Here is an 18,967-nt window from a genome sequence, read left to right as displayed (position 1 = left end):
CACATCTATCTCACTAAAATTTTATTGAAAGCCTATTTATGAGTGTGTAATATATTCTTTTAAACCATGGTTCCCTTACATGTAATTAACTGATCGCACATGGTCTTGTACAACTAGTAATTTTGAGGACGATTATGCATTTGTATTTTTTGTTTTGAATCTATTTATTTGCCATCCGTTACGCATCAGGTTATTCATCGAAACATTACATAGATTTGAGTGCTGCTGACAGCCATGAAAATTCTCGAGACGCAGCAGAATGAACTAATTCCCAGGAAGATCAAACGAGTAGAAGTTGCTAATTTCATTGCTGCTGACAATGATTTCATTGCTGTCATAGTTCACAAATCACATGTGTAGTGTTCAAGCTATCACAGACCAAGTTCACAAATCACATGTGTAGTGTTCAATCGACAAAACACAATCCATCAGTCACAGAAATTCCAATGCAACTGAATGGTCACATATCCTTGATTAGATTATTGACATGGCGCTGTGTCCATGACAGTAAGCTAGTTTTTCCTAAGAGATGTCAAATACCCACGGGATAGTCAATAAGACCGTTCCCAATTCCCATTCTAATGATTCTCTGAAAATTAGGATATTACAGATACATAAGTAATAATGGAACAGTATTTTACAGCGGCTAACAGTACAACATGGGCCAGGGCCTAATGCACTTAACCATAAGACTAAGCTACCTGAACACAAGGATCTCTTTTGGATTATAGTATGTGCAAATATCTCCGAATCAAGTCCTTTGCAGGATTGTCAACTCTTCCAGGTAAGATCACCATCACCTCCCAAACCCGAAAAATGTGGTTGCAGTCAAGTTACTTGCGCTTGCTATTCTTTCGGCCGAGCAAGCCAGAGGGAACTAAGGGCACGAAGCCGCGAAGAGTAATCGCTTATCACAAGAAGCGCACGGGCAGACTGCCTAGTGGTCAGTATCCTTTGCATCTGTTGAAGAGTCTGCTGCCGCAGGTTGTCAGCCTTCATATAGTGGAAAAGATAAAGAGGATTTAGTACACAATTTTGAACTATAGTTTACTCGAATCCGCATACTACATACTCCACGGACATCATAAGACTATACCCAAGGTTTACATACATAATTTACACTAGAAAAGAGAGAGAGAGAAAAAACATGGTACCTGGCGAAGGAAATTCTCAAGGGTCCCAAGCTTCCCCATGGCCATTGCCATTTGGCCCATGTAGTTTGCCACGTTTCCCGTTGATCCAGAAGAACCAAGAGACCCAGCCAATGTTTCTGCCAAGGACTGCTGAAGGGCCTCCATTCCTTGTGAAAGAGCATCTTCAGCTTGTTGTGAAGACTGCTGAAGGTTGGCTATCCCTGACAGCTGCTGCTCAGTGAGAGGTTCAAGCTGTGTCGAAAGAAGCTGCAGTTTTCTTACTTTTAGTAACTCTTACTCAAATAAATTCATAAGCAAATAAAGAAAGGCCATATGAAGTACTAACATGCTCTCCAATGGCAAGAAATGAGGTATGCAAGAGTTATGCAAAGCAAGATAGTGTTTTATCAAAACTACAATCTGCCTATTACAGCACAAGTTTACAATGACCTGGTGATATGAGTATATGAAATAGAAGGAAAAATAGGTATAGACTGATAATTTGTTCTTGATATGCTAATAATATTATGGTAGAAACATTGGTTTTGGTAATAGGAGGGGCTTTGCAATAGAAGGATGGCTCAAATAAACAACAAGAACATCGTAAGACTTTACAGACCTTTAAAAGCTCGGATGGTCGGAATCCTCCTAGCCACAAGAAACACCTCTCAGCTGGTGTCTTCCACATGCCTGATAACACATGAAAGACATCTGCTTTGGCCGCATTTCCTTTCTGCTTGAAAATCTCCTCATAGTGTGACATGATCTTGTCAACAACACCATGGAGCTCATTATCACCTGCATGAGCATTGACTGCAGACCTTAGCTCATTAATTTGCCTATTGTGTTCTTCCAACCAACGTGCATACTCCATATCAAAAGCCAATGCCCCTGCAAGAAAATACAGTATAATTGCTCTGTCAACAAGGCAGAATGTTTATGTATTGCTTTCATATATCCCATTGTAATGATCAACCAAACAGTTGCTGCTGCAAAAAAGAGTGATTATATATTAAACATTGAAGGATTTGATATATACCATTTCCACTCATGGAATGAGTCTGGTCCACTGAGCTGGATATAAAAATGCCCTGTGAGAAATTCCCGTAAGCCTACTTCAAATGAACTCTTGCAGCCAGAGCTCAAAACAGCGAGACACAATAGAAGCAAACCTGCTGACGAGCTCGTTGCAATTCTTGTTCTAGTTGTGTAAGCTTTAGCCTGCTATTCTCCAATTGTTGAACATATGCCTAAAAGAGATGAAGTTATTCAATATTGCATCATGACCATGAAAATTTGTACAAAAGCTGAAAAGAATAACTTGCATCAACCATTTTCCCTTTTTACATAATGTAACAATATCAGCAGAAACTTTAAAAGTATATTCATTGAAATCTGAACAGTAAGCCAACTAGCACTGACCATTATTTTTCCCTCCTTTAGTTTCCAAGATTTAACAAGCAGACCCACTAAAGACCTTTTGTGCAAAATACTGGTAAAAATCACCAGACAAATACACAAAATACTTACTACGATATAAAAAATGGAAGTTTAGTAACCCCTACATAAATCAATTTACCATTCTATTTGCCCCCAGCAATATATGGTGTGCACTGTGCCATCACAAAATCCTTTCTTTCTATACAGTTACAACCCACTGACAGCAATAATTACCATAAAGAAGTCACCAAGTTTAGCCACGTCATCAACAAGTTTCAGCCATTGGATCAACATGTCTCTCGATTATCAGCCGTTAGATAAACTTGCAGTACTAATCAAGGTCATACTTGAGGCCCAGCCCAGCCAGGCTGCCTATCTCCTCTTTCCCCACGCAAGTACACAAACACCTGATTGACTACCAGAGGCTCGCATTGTATGATAGCCATGTGTGGCTCAGATCGGCACTCCTTGATCACCCAGGGTATCACAGCCGGAAACCATCAGAAATGCAATAAAAAGATGGGAAGCCAAAGGAGCGCACTGTTCATTCCTTTTAATTAATCTCCTCTTAAGCTCAACAATCAATCCTTCTCCATTCCTTCAATAAGTCAATGAAATATGATGGTTCACTGCAATGGATCATCCCACCGGAGACAGCCGTGGTTCTTACCTGCAACTGCCCAGAATTGGAGGGCACTGTGCGAGACTGCAAGTCTTGCATGCCTATATACCCTTGGAGCTCTCTGCCATGTCCCGACCAGCATCCAATCTCTCCAGCAAGGACAGGCAATCACGCATATAATGCCTTAAATATGTTACTTCATCCTCTTAAACATGTTTAGTTCTCATAGATTGTAGATTAGTACACGTCATCAGCAGAGAGATCATCTCTGGTGGTCCAACCTGATGGTAGATGCCTATGATCACCCATCACCATCGTGGCCTTTCACTGCCAAGCTACATGCCTTAATTAAATTGAACCGTGTATATTTGTGTTGTGTGGATTGTTCCACAGATTTGAGTATAAGAATCATGGCCGGTGTCAGCTCAATCAATCTGAATCAGCTTACAGAACAGGTAAGAGAACATCTGTGGCATCCTTATTCTCGTTTGTGTTTCTAATTGCAGGTAATAAATTATTTTGCTAGCTCAGCCGCTGGAGCAACAAGCATACTTTTCCAAAAATTGATGAAGCCAGCTGACCAACTCAACTGACGGTTTACCCTGATATAGTGTGTAAGACTGTAAATGTACTACTTGTTTTAATAATCATCCCTCAAATTGTGCAAGTGTTTAAATAATGAGTAGCCACTAGACTCCATTGCATGGATGATAAGTTAAAACCAGGTATCTTCTACCTTTCAATAAAATTCATTACTATTACTAACTTGATTATTTCATTATCCTAGACATGTACACATCTAGTGCAGCCTTATATATTATGATGGGAATATCGTTTCTCATGTTGCCCAACAAACAAATTTTCTGATTTTTGAGGTGTGCACATGTCTGTCTGAACTATTTACCCCCATACCCAGCCGATTTTTGCAAGTGATTCCCCATAGAATTTTGGCAAAACTTTTCCATTTTCCATGAATCTGCAAGTGATATAGAAGTTCCCAATGCAACGCATGCTATCTTCTAGTAGAAATGATAGTGGAATCCTAATACAAGAATACAGTTTAATAATGCCTAGTAACAGAATGAAAAAAATAGAACATGGTATAAACCATCAATTTTCAAAACTTGAAAAGGAATAAACTTCTTTAGTATAAAAGCTACAGCAGAACACAAGTACCTTTTTCCTCAAACGACTCTTCCTTGCAGCCTCGCGATTTTGGGCGAGCCGACGCAATGTCTACAAAGTGATAAGGAAAATATTTGTTGCAACAACGATAATATGAAGCAAAAAGGAGAGAGCTACTTGCAAAATTTTACCTTTTGATCTTCATGTTTGTCCTTGGATCTGTCAGAGTCAGAAGCAGCAACAACAGCAAGCTGACCTGGTTCAAGCTGCAGGTGACAACATAACTATCAAGCTCCCGATATTCCTATTTTATATAATAATGAATTTTACCTTCTTGATTCCTGATGTTTTACATAAAAAAATGAATAAGACTCCAACTTTTATGAAAAAGAAAGATCAGTTTGTTTTGAAATGTTGTGGACTAAAACATATTCAAAAAAATGAATTTGATCACTTAGCTTTAATTTTGTAAACCAACAGGCATTAGCATGTAATTTTTGTTTATGCATCCTATTACTTAGGCCACGTTCTTTTGCACAACTCCAAACTTTAGCTTCCTCATTTTCCATTAGAACACTTTTCAAACTGTTAGATGGTGCCTTTTTTTGCAAAAAAAAAATCTATATATAAATTGTTATTTTTCAAGTTTACAATGGTTTCTCGTTTTGCATGCACTGAAAATCTCCGTAACACCTAAGGGAAAGAACACAGCCTTAGTATCTATTAAATTACTTTCTGCCATAACAAATTTCTCAATGCAAAAAAGCCCACATCTTTATCATATTACGCAACTTATAAATAGGCCTGTTACGATTTGCATTTCATATTTTTCAATAAACGTGTCTATATCTTTTGATCATGCTATATACCAAAAGTTAAATTACACAAGCTATTGGAAGGGATAAAATATCAAACAAAATGTATTCAAGGAACTCAAGCGAATTCAAGGTGCATAAGGATCCAAATCGCATGAACGAATTCCACAAATCTCACAAAAACGTGCCATAGGCAAACTTTGCCAGCTTTCTTAATGGGGAAACCCAACTGTTTATATTGTTTTCTGGGAGTCCCTAATTTGATAGACCTATGTGTAGGTCCCATGCACAGCACATATGCATTGCTCAGTAGCTCAATTGGATTATTAAATGCCAACATATCAAACTCTGCAGCAAAGGGCATTCTCTGATAACAAGATTTTCGTATGAAACTAACTTTCTATGTAGAGAATGCCAACATATACTGAACGTTTCAATATATACATATTCCATGAATTTTGGAGATTATTACTGAACAGCTGACAACGATAGCCTAATTTTCATATAAAACATCCTCTACAGTATACATCCTTACTTCGTCAGACAACCTTGCTGTTTTAATTTTCTATTGCTAGAATTGATGCTCTTTCTCACTTTTGAATGATAATTAGTATAATAGTTTAGTAGTTTCCTCCAAACATGAAACTGGACAATTGATGCTTTGTGCCCAATCATATCAAGGTTAACAAGAATTAGTCTAGAAAAAAGAAAGAAAGAAAGACTTGCCATGTGGTTATCATCGGTATCATCTGTTGATGTATCTGTCCTAGGGCTCATATCTGCCATTGTAAAGAATCCCAATTCCCAATGAGGAACCCACAAATGAAGGCTAGTACAGATCGTTGATCCTTTTGTAGTGGCAAGATGTAGATCCAATTGTTACTGCCTGTATTGACGGATACAACATGTCAAAGAGACAGGTTGGCTATTAAAAAATTAAAATTTGGTGAAAATAGATAACACTGCACATGATGAGTCAACCAGAATAAGTACCACATATACAGTTTGAAATGGAGCACACATAATAGCTACTCAAGACTAATGCATTTTACATTTTCATATAGCATGTCCATCTGTCCATTTGCGATGATAGAATTCCTATGCTCTAATACACTCTAAATGTAAACAGTTTGCTTCATCATGCCTATGTCCAACAGGAGGTACAATTGAAATACACGCAGAATCAGTAACATAAAAGGATCAATATTAGCATATAGATTATTCTAACCTCTTCTTTACAATTATTGCGTGGCTATGTCCAACAGTCAGGCTTTTCAGGTATACAAGCAAATAAGGTGAAAGTAGACCCTACTGTACCATGAACTTTGCATGGCTATGCATATAAAATGTAATGTTAAAAGGAGAAAATAAAAACATGTGTTTTTTTAGTAAGACAGCAATTATAAATGCGCTGCCAAATAAAATGCAGCGATACCTCAAGAATGTGGGGGGTTCACCCAAATTGCTGAGAAGCAAGCTGCTACTAGCAGTCGTGTAGCACTCCACCACAGCCAAGCATTCAATGGAATCCTCAACGAAGCGGACGGATTAGCTGGAGGTAAAAGAGAAACATCCATCTGGATTCAGAGAGCTCTGGACGCATCGGCAAGTTAGACCACCTCATCGCCAGCGAAAGAAATGAGGCGGAGCCGAGCCCGGACGGATCTCCGGGCGGCCGGGCGGGCCACGGCAGAGTTGCGGCGCAGGGGGAGGAGGAGCCGAGGAAGGGGACAAGAGGAATACCTTGGGACAGCGAGCCTCGGCGGCGGAGAGGGGTCGACGAGCGACGAATGGGAGGGGAGGGGAGGGGAGGGGAGGGGAGGGGCAGCCGCCGTCCGGCCAGCGGGGGAAGAGCGGCGGAGGCACAGAGCAGAGGCGAAGCTAGGGCTTTCTATCCTCGCGGGCGGGAGAGGCGCCCCCCACCGTCAGTCCGGCGGACAGTGGGGAGGGAGGGAGGGACGAGGAGGGGGAGCTGATGCTCGTGGGCGGCGCGCTTCGGCCGGAGGAGGAGGAGGAGGAGGAGGAGGGGCACGGCCGGCGGCGGGGGCGGAGAGGGGAGGAGAGGAGGGTTTGCGAGAGAGAGAGAGGAGAGATGAGAGAGGGGTTTGTGTTGGGCGAGGAGGGGGGATCGCACTTGGCACGCGTGACGTGAGGAGGGAGAGCGGCGCTAGCGGAGTGAGGTGAATTTGGGGGTGAGAAACGAGGGTATGTTTCGGGAGTTTCTTCCAACAGCAGATTCTTGTATAAGCTAGCGGCTAAAAAATCTATAAACAGTTCAGTTTTTAATAAACTATGGGCTTGTTTGGCACAGCTTCAGCTCCACCCCTCTTAGAGCTAGAGCTTAGCCAAACAGTTTCAGCTCCATCAAAACTAGGAGTGAAGTTGAGTGGAGCTTTCTCACAAAATATACTAAAGTTGTGGAGCTAGGTTTTAGCAGCTCCACAACTCCACTCTAGACTCAACTCCTGGAGTTATATTTAGGAGTTGGAACTGTACCAAACAGGCCCTTTATTCCGTTATCCACCGAACTTTTTGGTTGAGACCGAAACTTCCAATCCCATACCAGAAGTTCCGATTTGAATCGAAAGTTTTCATCACTCTAATATGCTATGAAGTTGTGATGTGATAATTTTTAGAAACGCCTATTCACCCCCCCCCCCCTCTAGGCGACATCAAGGTCCTTTCACATGTCTCTTTAACGGACGGTAGCGCGCCACGAAGTGCGTCTAAAGTCCTAGTATACCTTGTTATTGGTAACTCATGAGCCCATGTAGCATCCACCATCTCCATGGCAGTATCCATCCTCCTTAGAAGCATCGACATTTTTTTTTACGAAGATAATAGATTCAGAATTGAAGATTGATAGTTAATGAATTGTTTATATTTACTTGAGTAGCATATCTTGTTGATGTCCTGCCATTCATTCTTCCAAGCAGTCAGGCACGCGGATAATGGGCAATATAATTAGATAAACAAAAAAAATAGAGACAACAAAATAAACATTTGAGCAACAACAAATACATAACAAACTAACAAGCAGTCCAGCCTAGCAGGCAAATAAAACAAAAGACATAGCAAAATGGTGGGAGTTATCATACGCCTAATGGCATATATAGATAATAGTGGTCCACAATTCCACACTCTAAACAAAAGTATTGTAAGTCCAACTCATTGCCTCTTAGTATTCATCATCAAACTCATTAAAACTGTCATTAGCATCCAAATTCTCTTCACTCTCTTAAGTACTAGTGGGAGGTTCATTACAATCACTCACATTTGTATCATCATGTATATCCTCCTCATATTCTTCTTGGTCAGATTGCATATTTTACTCATCCTCATCTTCTTCAGTTGTTGTTGTATTCCTTTGACGCCTTTGAAAGGTTATTAGACCAACACGATTGTGAGCTCTCCTTGGAACATTGTGGCCTCGAAAATAGTGTGTCGTACCAACAGCTTCATCCACATCATCCCATGTAATGTCACATCCATGAGCATCTTCAACTGGCTCATTGTCCCAACCAAACTCCTCAAAACACTAGCTATGAACTTGTAGCTCGAACAAATAAAATGTATATGAATCAAAGGGTGACAAATAAGGTATCTAAGCAAGATATAAGGTCACCAACTAAATCAATTAAGCATGCAAGTAGATCAGGTAAAAATAAGCTCGAGCACAATATGAAAGATGGCAAGAACGAGCAAACCAAAATAGGAGACACGTTGATTTGTTTCCCGAAGTTCGGATCCACGGATCCTACATCTCCGTTGAGGAGCCACAAGGGCCGGGCCTATTTCAACCATTTCCTCACGAGATTGCACAAATGCACTCCTCGGTTTCACTCTTGATTTATTCCCTTGCGGAGGCGAAATCGAAGCCTTCACAAACTTTCCGTGGCACACCACAACCTTCGGTGCTCACCGGCGACGCCTAGCCGTCTAGGAGACCTTAGTCCCCAAGAGTAACAAACACAATCGAAGATTTGCTTGCTATGAACCCGAGTGCTCAAAGTATGGAGTGAAGCTCACTAGCTCTCAACTTCTCAATCTCTCAATCCAACTATCTCCCCTTCTCAAATCCCTCTCACAAAGGGGTACCACAAAGGATGGAGTGAAGCTCACTAGGTCTCAACTCCTCACTCTCTCAATCCAACTTTCTTCCCTTCTCAAATCCCCTTCACAAAGAGGCACCACAAAGGATGGGAAATAGGGATGGCTATTTGGGTTTGGATGTGTCTAATGTTGCCCAAGAACAACAGCCACTCAAGGGAGGGGTGGAGGAGTTTATATACCCGAGCCTCTCAAAAACTAGCCGTTGGAGGCAAAGACAGGAATTTTCGGAACTTCCGAAAATTTACAGAAGCAAAACTCAGTTTCGCAGCCATTTTCGAAACTTTCGATAATTTTCGGAACTTCCGATAATTTTTCGGAACTTCCGAAAAGCACAGAGTAAAATGACCATAACTTTTTGCTCGGGAGTCCTTTTTTATGATCTTGGACTCTATGGAAAGCTCACTTAGAGGACTACCCAACTCAACCAAGAACAAGGTCTAAAACCACTCAAAGGATAGGTTAAAGATTGGGTTTCTCTCAAGGTAGCACTATGATAGGTCACTTCGAGCACCGAGACATACACAAACGCATCGACGTTGCATCCCTCTTAATAGTACGGCATTCCTATACTCAAATATAAATAGGAAGAGAATTATACCAATAGGAATGCCTTCTTTCTATTTCCTTCCTTTGTCTTAAGGGACGCCAACGCCAAAACCGTTTCACCGTATATTCTTCAAATGATTGATGCGGTTACTTGTAGCTTCAAATGGTCTTGCACGGTCCATCATGGCAAAGTCATCACTCACCCTTCACCACCGGATTTGGTTCTTCAGCGCCAAGCCCCTTGCTTGCCCTTCACCGCCGCACGGTCCATCGCGACCGAGCATCGTTTGCCCTTCACCGTCTTGCCATAGTAGCCACTTCGTATCCCACATCTTCAATATCTTCGCTTTGTTATTCTTTGTATTTTAGGTGTAATCATCTTCAATATCTTCGCTTTGTTATTCTTTGTATTTTAAGTGTAATCATATCACTTGAGCGTCAACACCTTTTCAATCCTTGGAACCTATTTTTCTCATTCAACTTAGTGAAATTATTAGTCTCAATGATCCGGTTGTCAACCTCCACATGTTGACTAACCGATCGCATGTATAAAAGGATATGAATAAATGATGAGTATTAATCAACACCACAAGTGTCATATACTCAAATATATGCTCAAATGTAAAGATCCCAAATAAATGAAAGTGAATAACTTGGATCAAATACATGCATAACTAAGGTATAGGATTTGCTCCCCCTAAATGTATGCATACAAAATGTTTGTGTGAAGCAAGAGCATGCATAACAAGATATGAAACATGGAGAGCTTATCCTATACAAGAATAGAAGGCATTTCTCAAATATAGACATTAAAATAAAAACATACATTTATCATCTCCATGTTCTCAATGTAAATAGACTAAATAAGAAATAAGACTCAAACAAAACATTAGTCTCACATGCATATGTCAATCACGTGGAAATATTATATATAAACATATCAATATGTACATGGAGAGAAAGAGTGATACATATATCTTGATCTCCATGCATTTCATCCTTGTGATTTAGATCCACCATCAATGAATGTTTCTATCTCAACTCATATGAAGTCCGGGAATCACCTCTCACACACTCCACTTTCATATCCACATGAGACTAGGCAAAGAAATGCTTATAAAAACATTAGTCTCATATATTTGGATTTATCATTAATCACCAAAACCAAATTAATGGCACATGAACTTTCAACATGTTACTTATGGATGATTGTAGGGTAAGATTGAGTAGTATTCAAAGCAAATCAAATAACATGAGGGAAACATAATTATAGTACAAATCATATTGTCTAATGATTGCTAAAGATACTTCAACTTAGTTTGAGTAAGCATAGTAAAAGATACATAATATAGGACATATGTTGCTTGGTTCCTTGCAGGTTGTACACAACAACACAAATTGTTAGCATAGTAGAAAAAACCGGACCGGTGCTTGACCCGGTGGAGTGTTGGGTTCACCGGTCTATCGGTTCAACCGTTGGGTCACTGGTTGAACCGCGGTTTATTTCCTAAGTATATTTTGTGTTGTCTTCCAGTCACAGCAACTTACTTAGCCTAGTGGTCGGCAAGGTTCACACCGGGTCAATTGCGTGAACGATCCTTTGAGGGAACCGAGCCGGTCAGGGAGCTGGTTCCGGTTTTTTCCGGTTGAACCGCCAGTCCGGTCCGGTTTTTTCTACTATGATTGTTAGTGACGTATATAAAGCTATGGATGTTAATGAAGCATAAAGGAAGACGGTGTGGTGGCTCCGAGGGTGATCCACCTTCAACAGCTTCATGATCTGAGTCAATCTAATAGGGTACCAATCAAAATGCTTTTATGATTGCTAGTCGAGGAACCTCTTCATTGTTTTGGCTTCCAGTCTTTTCATTATTGTAGTCAAATAACTTTTCTATGTGAATCTTATATACCTATATAGTTCATCCACGCCTGGTGTAGTTAATAGGAATCCTTTGCCTTGTGGTTAAGCCACGTCAGCAACAAAATGACAGTTGTTCGATTTGATTTGAATGGCTGATGTGCAAGGCAAATTGGTTGCACACGGGAAAGGCCCGAAAATCTAAAAGCCCAATTTATAATGTTGATGGTCCTAAGGGGACAGATGCTACCATGGTCCATGAAGGTGGTGGATGCTATATGGACTCAGTTGCCAAGAATAAGAGATATATATGTTTGTTATACTGCTCTTAAAATGTAGCCTTGATTTGCTGCCATATAAGATTTTTTTTGGCTTGGCACCTAATTAGTTTGGGAGTGCCAATTCGGGATCGCTTTAAGTTGTGTTCGTTATAGAGAGTTGGAAACTAACCCTTCAAGCACATAAAGCAGAGTGGTAAATTAGTGCATAATTAATTAAGTATTAGACAAAAAAAAGATTGAAAAATGGATCAATATGATTTTCTAAAGTAACTTTCCTATAGATTTTTTTTAAAAAAACATACCATTTAGCAGTTTGGGAAGCGTGCGCATAAAAGATGAGAGGATAGAAATTGGAAAATGGGGGTAAAGAACACAACCTTAGGGCGTCGTACCATTTTAACAATCATGATATAGCAGTTACATTTTTAGTGGTGTTTAGTTCATGGGCGATTGAGGATATGGTTGTCACCCATAGCATATTCCATCTATATATTGGATGGCAAAATCCGATCAAAACAACTAGATGAAGCCATTCATATATTGTATGTGATGATGTGGCATGCTCTTGTAGGTTGGGTGGCTTCACCTTTTTTTAGCATGGTTAAAGTAAAATGTTTCTACCTAAACTATATATTTGATTTGTGATCTGATAAATGTCCCAAAAAACAAGTGAAGGCATTGTATTCGATAGGGAACAAATGTAGTTTAGCAACACCAAAGGAAAATAATAGGAACCTTAGTTTTCCTCAAAAATTCCCATGAAATGGTATATTCCATAGGAATTCCAAAGGACAGTTTCTAAGGACGGAGTAGGATTATTTTTGTCGACGTTTGATAGTTACGACTAGGGTATTTGGATGGTATGGGGATCATTGGTACCAGAGTATATGCGAGATTGAGGTAAAAGAGATGGAGACAGGGATTTTTATACAGGTTCGGGCCCCTTATCTTACAGGTAATAGCCCTACATCCTGTTGGCCGAAGCCGGTGTTGCTCTTTATTCATCTGTATCACACAAATACAATATTTGGGATAACCTATCTATCTGTCGTCGACTTAGCGGCTAGATAACCAACTCGTAGTCGACAACAGGTAGTCTTCCTCCTCGAACATGAACTCGTCGAGATCAGAGATGGCGCTAGATCCCTCTTGCTGGCTTCCGTAGACACCGGATGGGGTATGGTTAGGCTAATCTTTGATGTCGAGATCTGGCGATGTGTATTGGCTTGTGGCTTTGTGGCGTCGTAGATTGTGGTGGGTGTCCCCTCTCTCCTCTTGGGGGGCTTGTATTTATATCCATAGATGACCCCTTGTCCAAGTAAAACTAGGGAGATAAATATGGATACGATCCGAGTAGTCCATGTCGTTTCCATATAAAACTCTTTTTGTCCTTCCTTATCCGGAACTCCTTCTATATACGAGGTTTGTTTCCGTATAAGACATGGTATGTGGTGGGCCCTGCCGAGTTTAGTCAACTACTATTAGGTATATGGTATCCATGACCCTGATAATTTTATATAGGATTTTTAATCCTCTGTGTTTCCTTCAGTTTTTTTTGTATGTTTTAAACCGTTGCATACATGTGAGAGAGAAATAGATGGAAATCTGAATGAAGCTAGGGCATTCTTAGTAAGCCACACAAAATTGTATTGTGGCCCTTATGATTCTGGAAATTATATGGGTGTTAATTATGCTATATTCTTTTCAGACCTAAATAAACAAATTTTATGCCACCGATCAACAAATAATTTAGTATGGTGCTGTAAAAGCATTCTCATTATCTCATTCCAAAGGAAAAGCAAAAGCTAATCCTCCATTCCAAACATAAAATTCCCTATCGAATACAATGCCTTCACTTTAATCCTTTTACCTTGGGCTATCCTTTTCTCATTAATGGAATGATGGATGAATGCACATGCTTTCTGAACTTGTGTTTTCTTTAAAAACATATGTATAAATATATTTCTTAGAAAGTTGTTTAAAATTTATTTTTAGACTAAATTTTACAAAACTACAAACACTTTAACCAAATTATCATAAAACTACAGATTTAAAGTGTTGTATCACAAAACTACAGATTGAACATAAGATTTATCAAGTATCACAAAAATAAAACTTTAATACTGGAGTTATCATAAAACTACAAATTTTACAATTTAAATCCCTACCACTACTATTATGGTGAGAGTTATAAATGTTGTAGTCTTGTACTTAGGTTGGTGCAAAACCGATAATTTTATTATTAAATATGCAGTGGTGATCTTCCATATATGTAGGTTTGTGATATACCATATTAAATTTGTAGTTTTGTGATGTCAAAATACATGTAATTTTATAAAATTTACTCTTATTTATAACTTTATGGAGTAACAGCTACTCCCTCCATTTTATATTATAAGTCATTTGACTTTTTTTCTAGCTAAACTTCTTTAAGTTTGATCATGTTTATATAAAAATACAGTAGTATTTTTAGCACAAAACAAACATATTATCAGAATATATGAACTAATTTAATATTTTAAATGTTACTAAATTTTTCTATAAACTTGATTAAACTTAACAAAGTTTGACTAGAAAAAAAATTCAAATAACTTAAAATATAAAACAGATAGAGTAATTTATTTATAACCACGGGCCTGTAGACAAGAGCCTTAGTAGCACCTGAGGTCCTGGGTTCGACTCTCCATGAGAGCGAATTTGGAGAATTTTCCAGGATTTAACGGCGTTGTGCTTTCAGTGGTAGGCGACGTATCCCTCGACAGCGAGGCGTTGCGTACCCCATCTCACCCTCACACCGTCACACAACAAGCTCACTCGCGCATTTACGCCGCAGAAGATCCGAGCGATCCCTCCCCCGACTCCCGAGGTTAAACTCCCCTCACCACCTCCGCTTCCACTACCTTCACTCACTCCGCCCACTTTCCCCACTCCTCCTCGCCCGCATCCGGAACCCTAGCTAAGCTTCGATGGCGATGGCGGCGGCCTGGTCCCCGGCGCTCGCGGCGGTTTTGCTGGCGGCGGCCGTGGCGTCGGCGTCCAACTCGGAGGGGGACGCGCTGTACGCGCTGCGGCGCGCGCTGGCGGACCCCCGGGGCGTGCTCCAGAGCTGGGACCCGACCCTCGTCAACCCCTGCACCTGGTTCCACGTCACCTGCGACCGCGCCGGCCGCGTCACCCGCCTGTGAGTCCACCTCCCCCCCCCCCCCCCCCACCGCCGCCGCCTCCTCGCCGACTGAGCTGGCTACTACCGGCCGGTTTTGCTCCCTCCGTTGTGTACTGCTTTTGTTTGCTTCGGTGTACTGACCTCTGCCGTAGTATTGGAAATGCGAGGGCTTTGTGCTAGGCCGCTAATGCTTAAATACAGTTTCAAATGGATCGGTGAGTTAATTGACACCAGTTGGTGAAAGGGATATGGTGATTTAGTTGTTCATTCGGTTCTGGTGAGACTGTGATCTACTGGCAAAGAACGTGATTTGTAGATTGTCATTTAATTTTTTTTAAAAGATTTTGTTCTGCCCATGTGGAATCATCGTTGCAATACAGTTTGTCTGTAATAGTAAATGTTACTAGTTAGTTTGTAGCAACAGTAAAGCTACTCACTATATAATATCTACTAATTACTTGCATGTAGTAGTTTGATATCAATACTTTGCACGTTAGCTATGTCATCATGTATTTGCATAATTATGCTGATGATAGCTATAAATGGAACCGGGGAGTACTCCTTGATCCTGCATGGAAATATCGCTGATGCAAGCTATATTCTCTATGTGCGCAATTGATCCACGTAAAACCAAAAAGCAATTATCCAATGATGATTGTCGCGTTACCCATTGGCTGCACGGTTCGCACGTGAGTTACTCCGCTAGCACGCCATGCATCTCGGGAACAATTCATCGCCTGCTAATGGTCAGCTTAAAAAAAGAAAAAAAAAAGTTGTGTATCCAATCCGCATGTAGCGAGGATGTGTATGTAGCCAATTAATACAGATATTATCATGGGGATTAAATGGAAAAATACCCCCTTGGTCTCGGTGTCAAGATGGAATGCGCTGGTCAAATGTGAACGAGGGAGTACTTAGCAATCAACCACCCTAGATAGAGTCTTACTGCTTTCACTGTACGACTAGATTTTTGTAGTCTTTTATGTACTCCATTGTAGGGATGCAAGCAGGCTGACTCACGAGCCTGCGTATGGGACATTTTCGTGGGCTGACCCATAGGTTGGCCTGCAAAAATGGCCTATATGGGGGCTTGCGGACCGGTCCACTTGCATCCTTCCATTGGTTTGGACTTAGGGTACCTATTATATATGTTTGCTTGCTGAAGGAAAGAAATTGATTCATCGAAGTGGTTTCTTTCGATGCAGCGTTCACCATGATGCCATTACCATACAAGAGATATATTTTGTTATGGTTACCTATGTTCTTGGTTCAATTCATTGTCTTTGTCCATCTTAACATTTTTCTGATACTTTCTAACAATTGTGTATCTTGTAGAGACTTGGGTAACTCAAATTTGTCAGGCCATCTTGTTCCTGAACTGGGACACCTTGAGCATCTCCAATATCTGTAAGTCTTTCTACATATTGATGCACTTTATTTTCTGAAGTGTTAAAATGTAGAGTTCATTCAGCAAAGGTTCTCTGATGGCAATGATCACCGACACTGATAAGCTAAAAACTTACATGTCCTGTTAAGTTTGCATTACATATGGTCAGCATTCAGCAACACTGCCAACTGCTTGTCATGTAGAAGTTACAGCTGGAATACTATGTTAGACCTAGCTTCCTTTCTTTCATCACTTCTTTTTTGAACTCATAAAGCTTCAGCGCTGGATTTGTAAAGTCATTTAAACAGCTAGGCTTCATGAATTAAACTGCAAATATCATGGCAAATGGTGAAAAAACTGGGGGAAAAATGGAAACTCTCACATTACCAGAAATCTAGAACACAATTTGTGGTTTTCAACAGTTCCTTGTGGCACGTAATTATTGACTTACTGTTTTGATCTTCTCACTTCCTGTTATGTGATTGCAGCTTCCGTTTCCTAGTGGAGTGAAACTAGAGCATTTTTGGAGTGTTATTTTAATGAGCAAGAGAGATGATTCTTTTTAAGTAAAATGATGAACTAAATCTAAATGCTGGGAATCTCAGCTATATCAGAACATATGAATCTGATATGAGCTGTTCATATGCAAAATAAACACCAGCATTGAACATGGTCCACTATAAGACAATATATTGTACAGTTTTTCCAACGAACTGTTTGTTTTCAGTCTCGTGATTTGTGCCAAGACTGCATCATTAAGTCTTGTATCCATTTGATTTATAAAATATGCTTTGGTCATCCTTAATTTCCGATGCTATTTTACTGCAATTGAGCTTGACATTCATGTTAGTGCTCTAACTAGTTTTTGAAAAATTGTTACAGAGAGCTGTACAAAAACAATATTCAGGGCACTATCCCAGCTGAGCTCGGGAGTCTGAAGAACCTTATTAGCTTGGATCTGTATAACAACAACATTACTGGAACCATACCGAAAGAACTTGGCAAGCTGAGTTCCTTAGTATTCTTGTGAGTAACTATACTTATTCTTGTGATTAGCTGTACTTATTCTTTTAAGCAACTATACTTTAGTTAACATATATCCACTTTTGCACCATTTTGCCACATATGCAAGCATCACTTTCTTTTTAATTCTTTTTATGCTATGGTACACTGGTACTTTTACGCTATGTTAATCCTTTTATTTTTGTTTCTTTAGGCGGCTTAATGACAACAGCTTAAACGGTCCAATCCCGAGGGATCTGGCAAAAATATCTAGTCTCAAAGTGATGTAAGTGCTCAGTTAACAATGCTGTTTCACATAATTTTTATGTTCTGTACATATTAATGATGATCTTTTATTTGTCTATCTATTCTTGCTTCCAGAGATGTCTCGAACAATGATCTTTGCGGCACGATTCCTACTAGCGGACCTTTTGAGCATATACCCCTGAACAAGTAAGATCTAAAAGCCTTGTTACCAATTTATTTTACAATTATGTTGACTTGTTTTTTGCTTTTGCACATCCAATGTTGTGCTTCTGTATAAATGAGAGGACTTGAGACATTAGCCACACTATTCCATCAGCCAAAAACCAAAACACCTGAAGTCATAAAATTGATTACTAGTGAACCTCGGCTAAGTTTTTCTGATTTGACAGTGCAGCTCATCTTTTGCCATAATACTAATTTGGTTGTTATGTAGCACATATCTATGTACCAGATAAAAAAGAGTGCTCTACTCATTTTCTTGAATTCTTTATCTTCTAAGAGCTACTCATTTTTCTGTGGTATGCCATAGATCCAGAGTTTATTTTTTTATTTCTTTTCCATATACGCTAATTGCTGAATCAGAATTAATCGACACAACAAATGACTCACTAAGTGCCATATTTTGTTTTCTATGTATTGTGGACTTCCATTAATTGTCGTCACTTGGCATATGCAGAACTCATCGCCCCAGTTTGCATTGTTTCTAAGCCATTGTTTTTCTCTCTGCAGCTTTGACAAAAATCCAAGGTTGGAGGGGCCTGAGTTGCAAGGGCTTGCAACATATGACACAAACTGCTGAACGTGCCAATCAGTCCCTGTCGCTCGTGTGATATAGATCAATAGCAAATTAGCTTTATCGGAGTACCTGGTAAATGTGCAAGCTTGGTTGCTTTGCTTGTACGAGATACTGCAAGTAAAGACTAGGCTGCAGCTCAACCCTTGTAGTGTAGATAATATTTATCGCAAGCCTGAGGCCCTCTTGACTGATAATACCTGGTAATGTATGGTTGCTTTGATGAACTAAGTCTTGATATTTATTGCCAGTTTTGATTTAGTTGCCCTATTATAAGGGACTGGTTCAAAAGTTCTCTTTACTTTTGCATTGTTGACTGTTGAGATGCCATGTTGTTATGGTCCAAAATGATATGCCGAAATATGTTTTTAAAATAAATAATAAGCGGCGCTGGTACTACTGATTATTCTATTCGTTTATGC

At 39.9% G+C, this 18,967-nt stretch overlaps 2 protein-coding genes across 2 annotated transcripts; one reads left to right on the top strand and one right to left on the bottom strand.

Moving 5' to 3' along the window:
• Positions 1–474: 474 nt before the first annotated feature.
• On the bottom strand, positions 475–7,260 carry LOC127760200 (transcription factor TGA2.3). Its single transcript, XM_052284421.1, has 10 exons — positions 6,879–7,260; positions 6,571–6,687; positions 5,862–6,021; positions 4,512–4,586; positions 4,372–4,431; positions 2,306–2,383; positions 2,173–2,224; positions 1,753–2,024; positions 1,155–1,400; positions 475–993 (listed from the first exon to the last, which is right to left on the bottom strand). Exons 3-10 carry the CDS (start codon positions 5,919–5,921, stop codon positions 847–849), a joined length of 990 nt encoding a protein of 329 aa, XP_052140381.1. The 5' UTR covers positions 5,922–6,021; positions 6,571–6,687; positions 6,879–7,260; the 3' UTR covers positions 475–846.
• A 7,563-nt stretch (positions 7,261–14,823) lies between these two features.
• Positions 14,824–18,806, top strand: LOC127776063 (leucine-rich repeat protein 1-like). The gene is made up of 6 exons (XM_052302385.1): positions 14,824–15,114; positions 16,432–16,503; positions 17,366–17,509; positions 17,700–17,771; positions 17,867–17,938; positions 18,482–18,806. Exons 1-6 carry the CDS (start codon positions 14,900–14,902, stop codon positions 18,549–18,551), a joined length of 645 nt encoding a protein of 214 aa, XP_052158345.1. The 5' UTR covers positions 14,824–14,899; the 3' UTR covers positions 18,552–18,806.
• The last annotated feature ends 161 nt before the right edge of the window (positions 18,807–18,967 follow it).

Source organism: Oryza glaberrima, chromosome 1, assembly GCF_000147395.1.
Source record: "Oryza glaberrima chromosome 1, OglaRS2, whole genome shotgun sequence".
Taxonomy (NCBI): Eukaryota; Viridiplantae; Streptophyta; class Magnoliopsida; order Poales; family Poaceae; genus Oryza; species Oryza glaberrima.
The sequence above is the reverse complement of the archived record's forward strand: the minus strand, read 5'-3'. Positions and strand labels throughout refer to the sequence as shown.

Coding starts and splice junctions, on each gene's coding strand:
- LOC127760200 (XM_052284421.1), bottom strand. CDS start 5,921: ATGGCAGATATGAGCCCTAGGACAGATACATCAACAGATGATACCGAT. Junction 2,225..2,305: donor TGCAACGAGCTCGTCAGCAG/GTTTGCTTCTAT, acceptor AATTTCTCACAG/GGCATTTTTATATCCAGCTC. Junction 1,401..1,752: donor GACCATCCGAGCTTTTAAAG/GTCTGTAAAGTC, acceptor AGAAAACTGCAG/CTTCTTTCGACACAGCTTGA.
- LOC127776063 (XM_052302385.1), top strand. CDS start 14,900: ATGGCGATGGCGGCGGCCTGGTCCCCGGCGCTCGCGGCGGTTTTGCTG. Junction 17,772..17,866: donor ATATCTAGTCTCAAAGTGAT/GTAAGTGCTCAG, acceptor TCTTGCTTCCAG/AGATGTCTCGAACAATGATC. Junction 17,939..18,481: donor GAGCATATACCCCTGAACAA/GTAAGATCTAAA, acceptor TTCTCTCTGCAG/CTTTGACAAAAATCCAAGGT.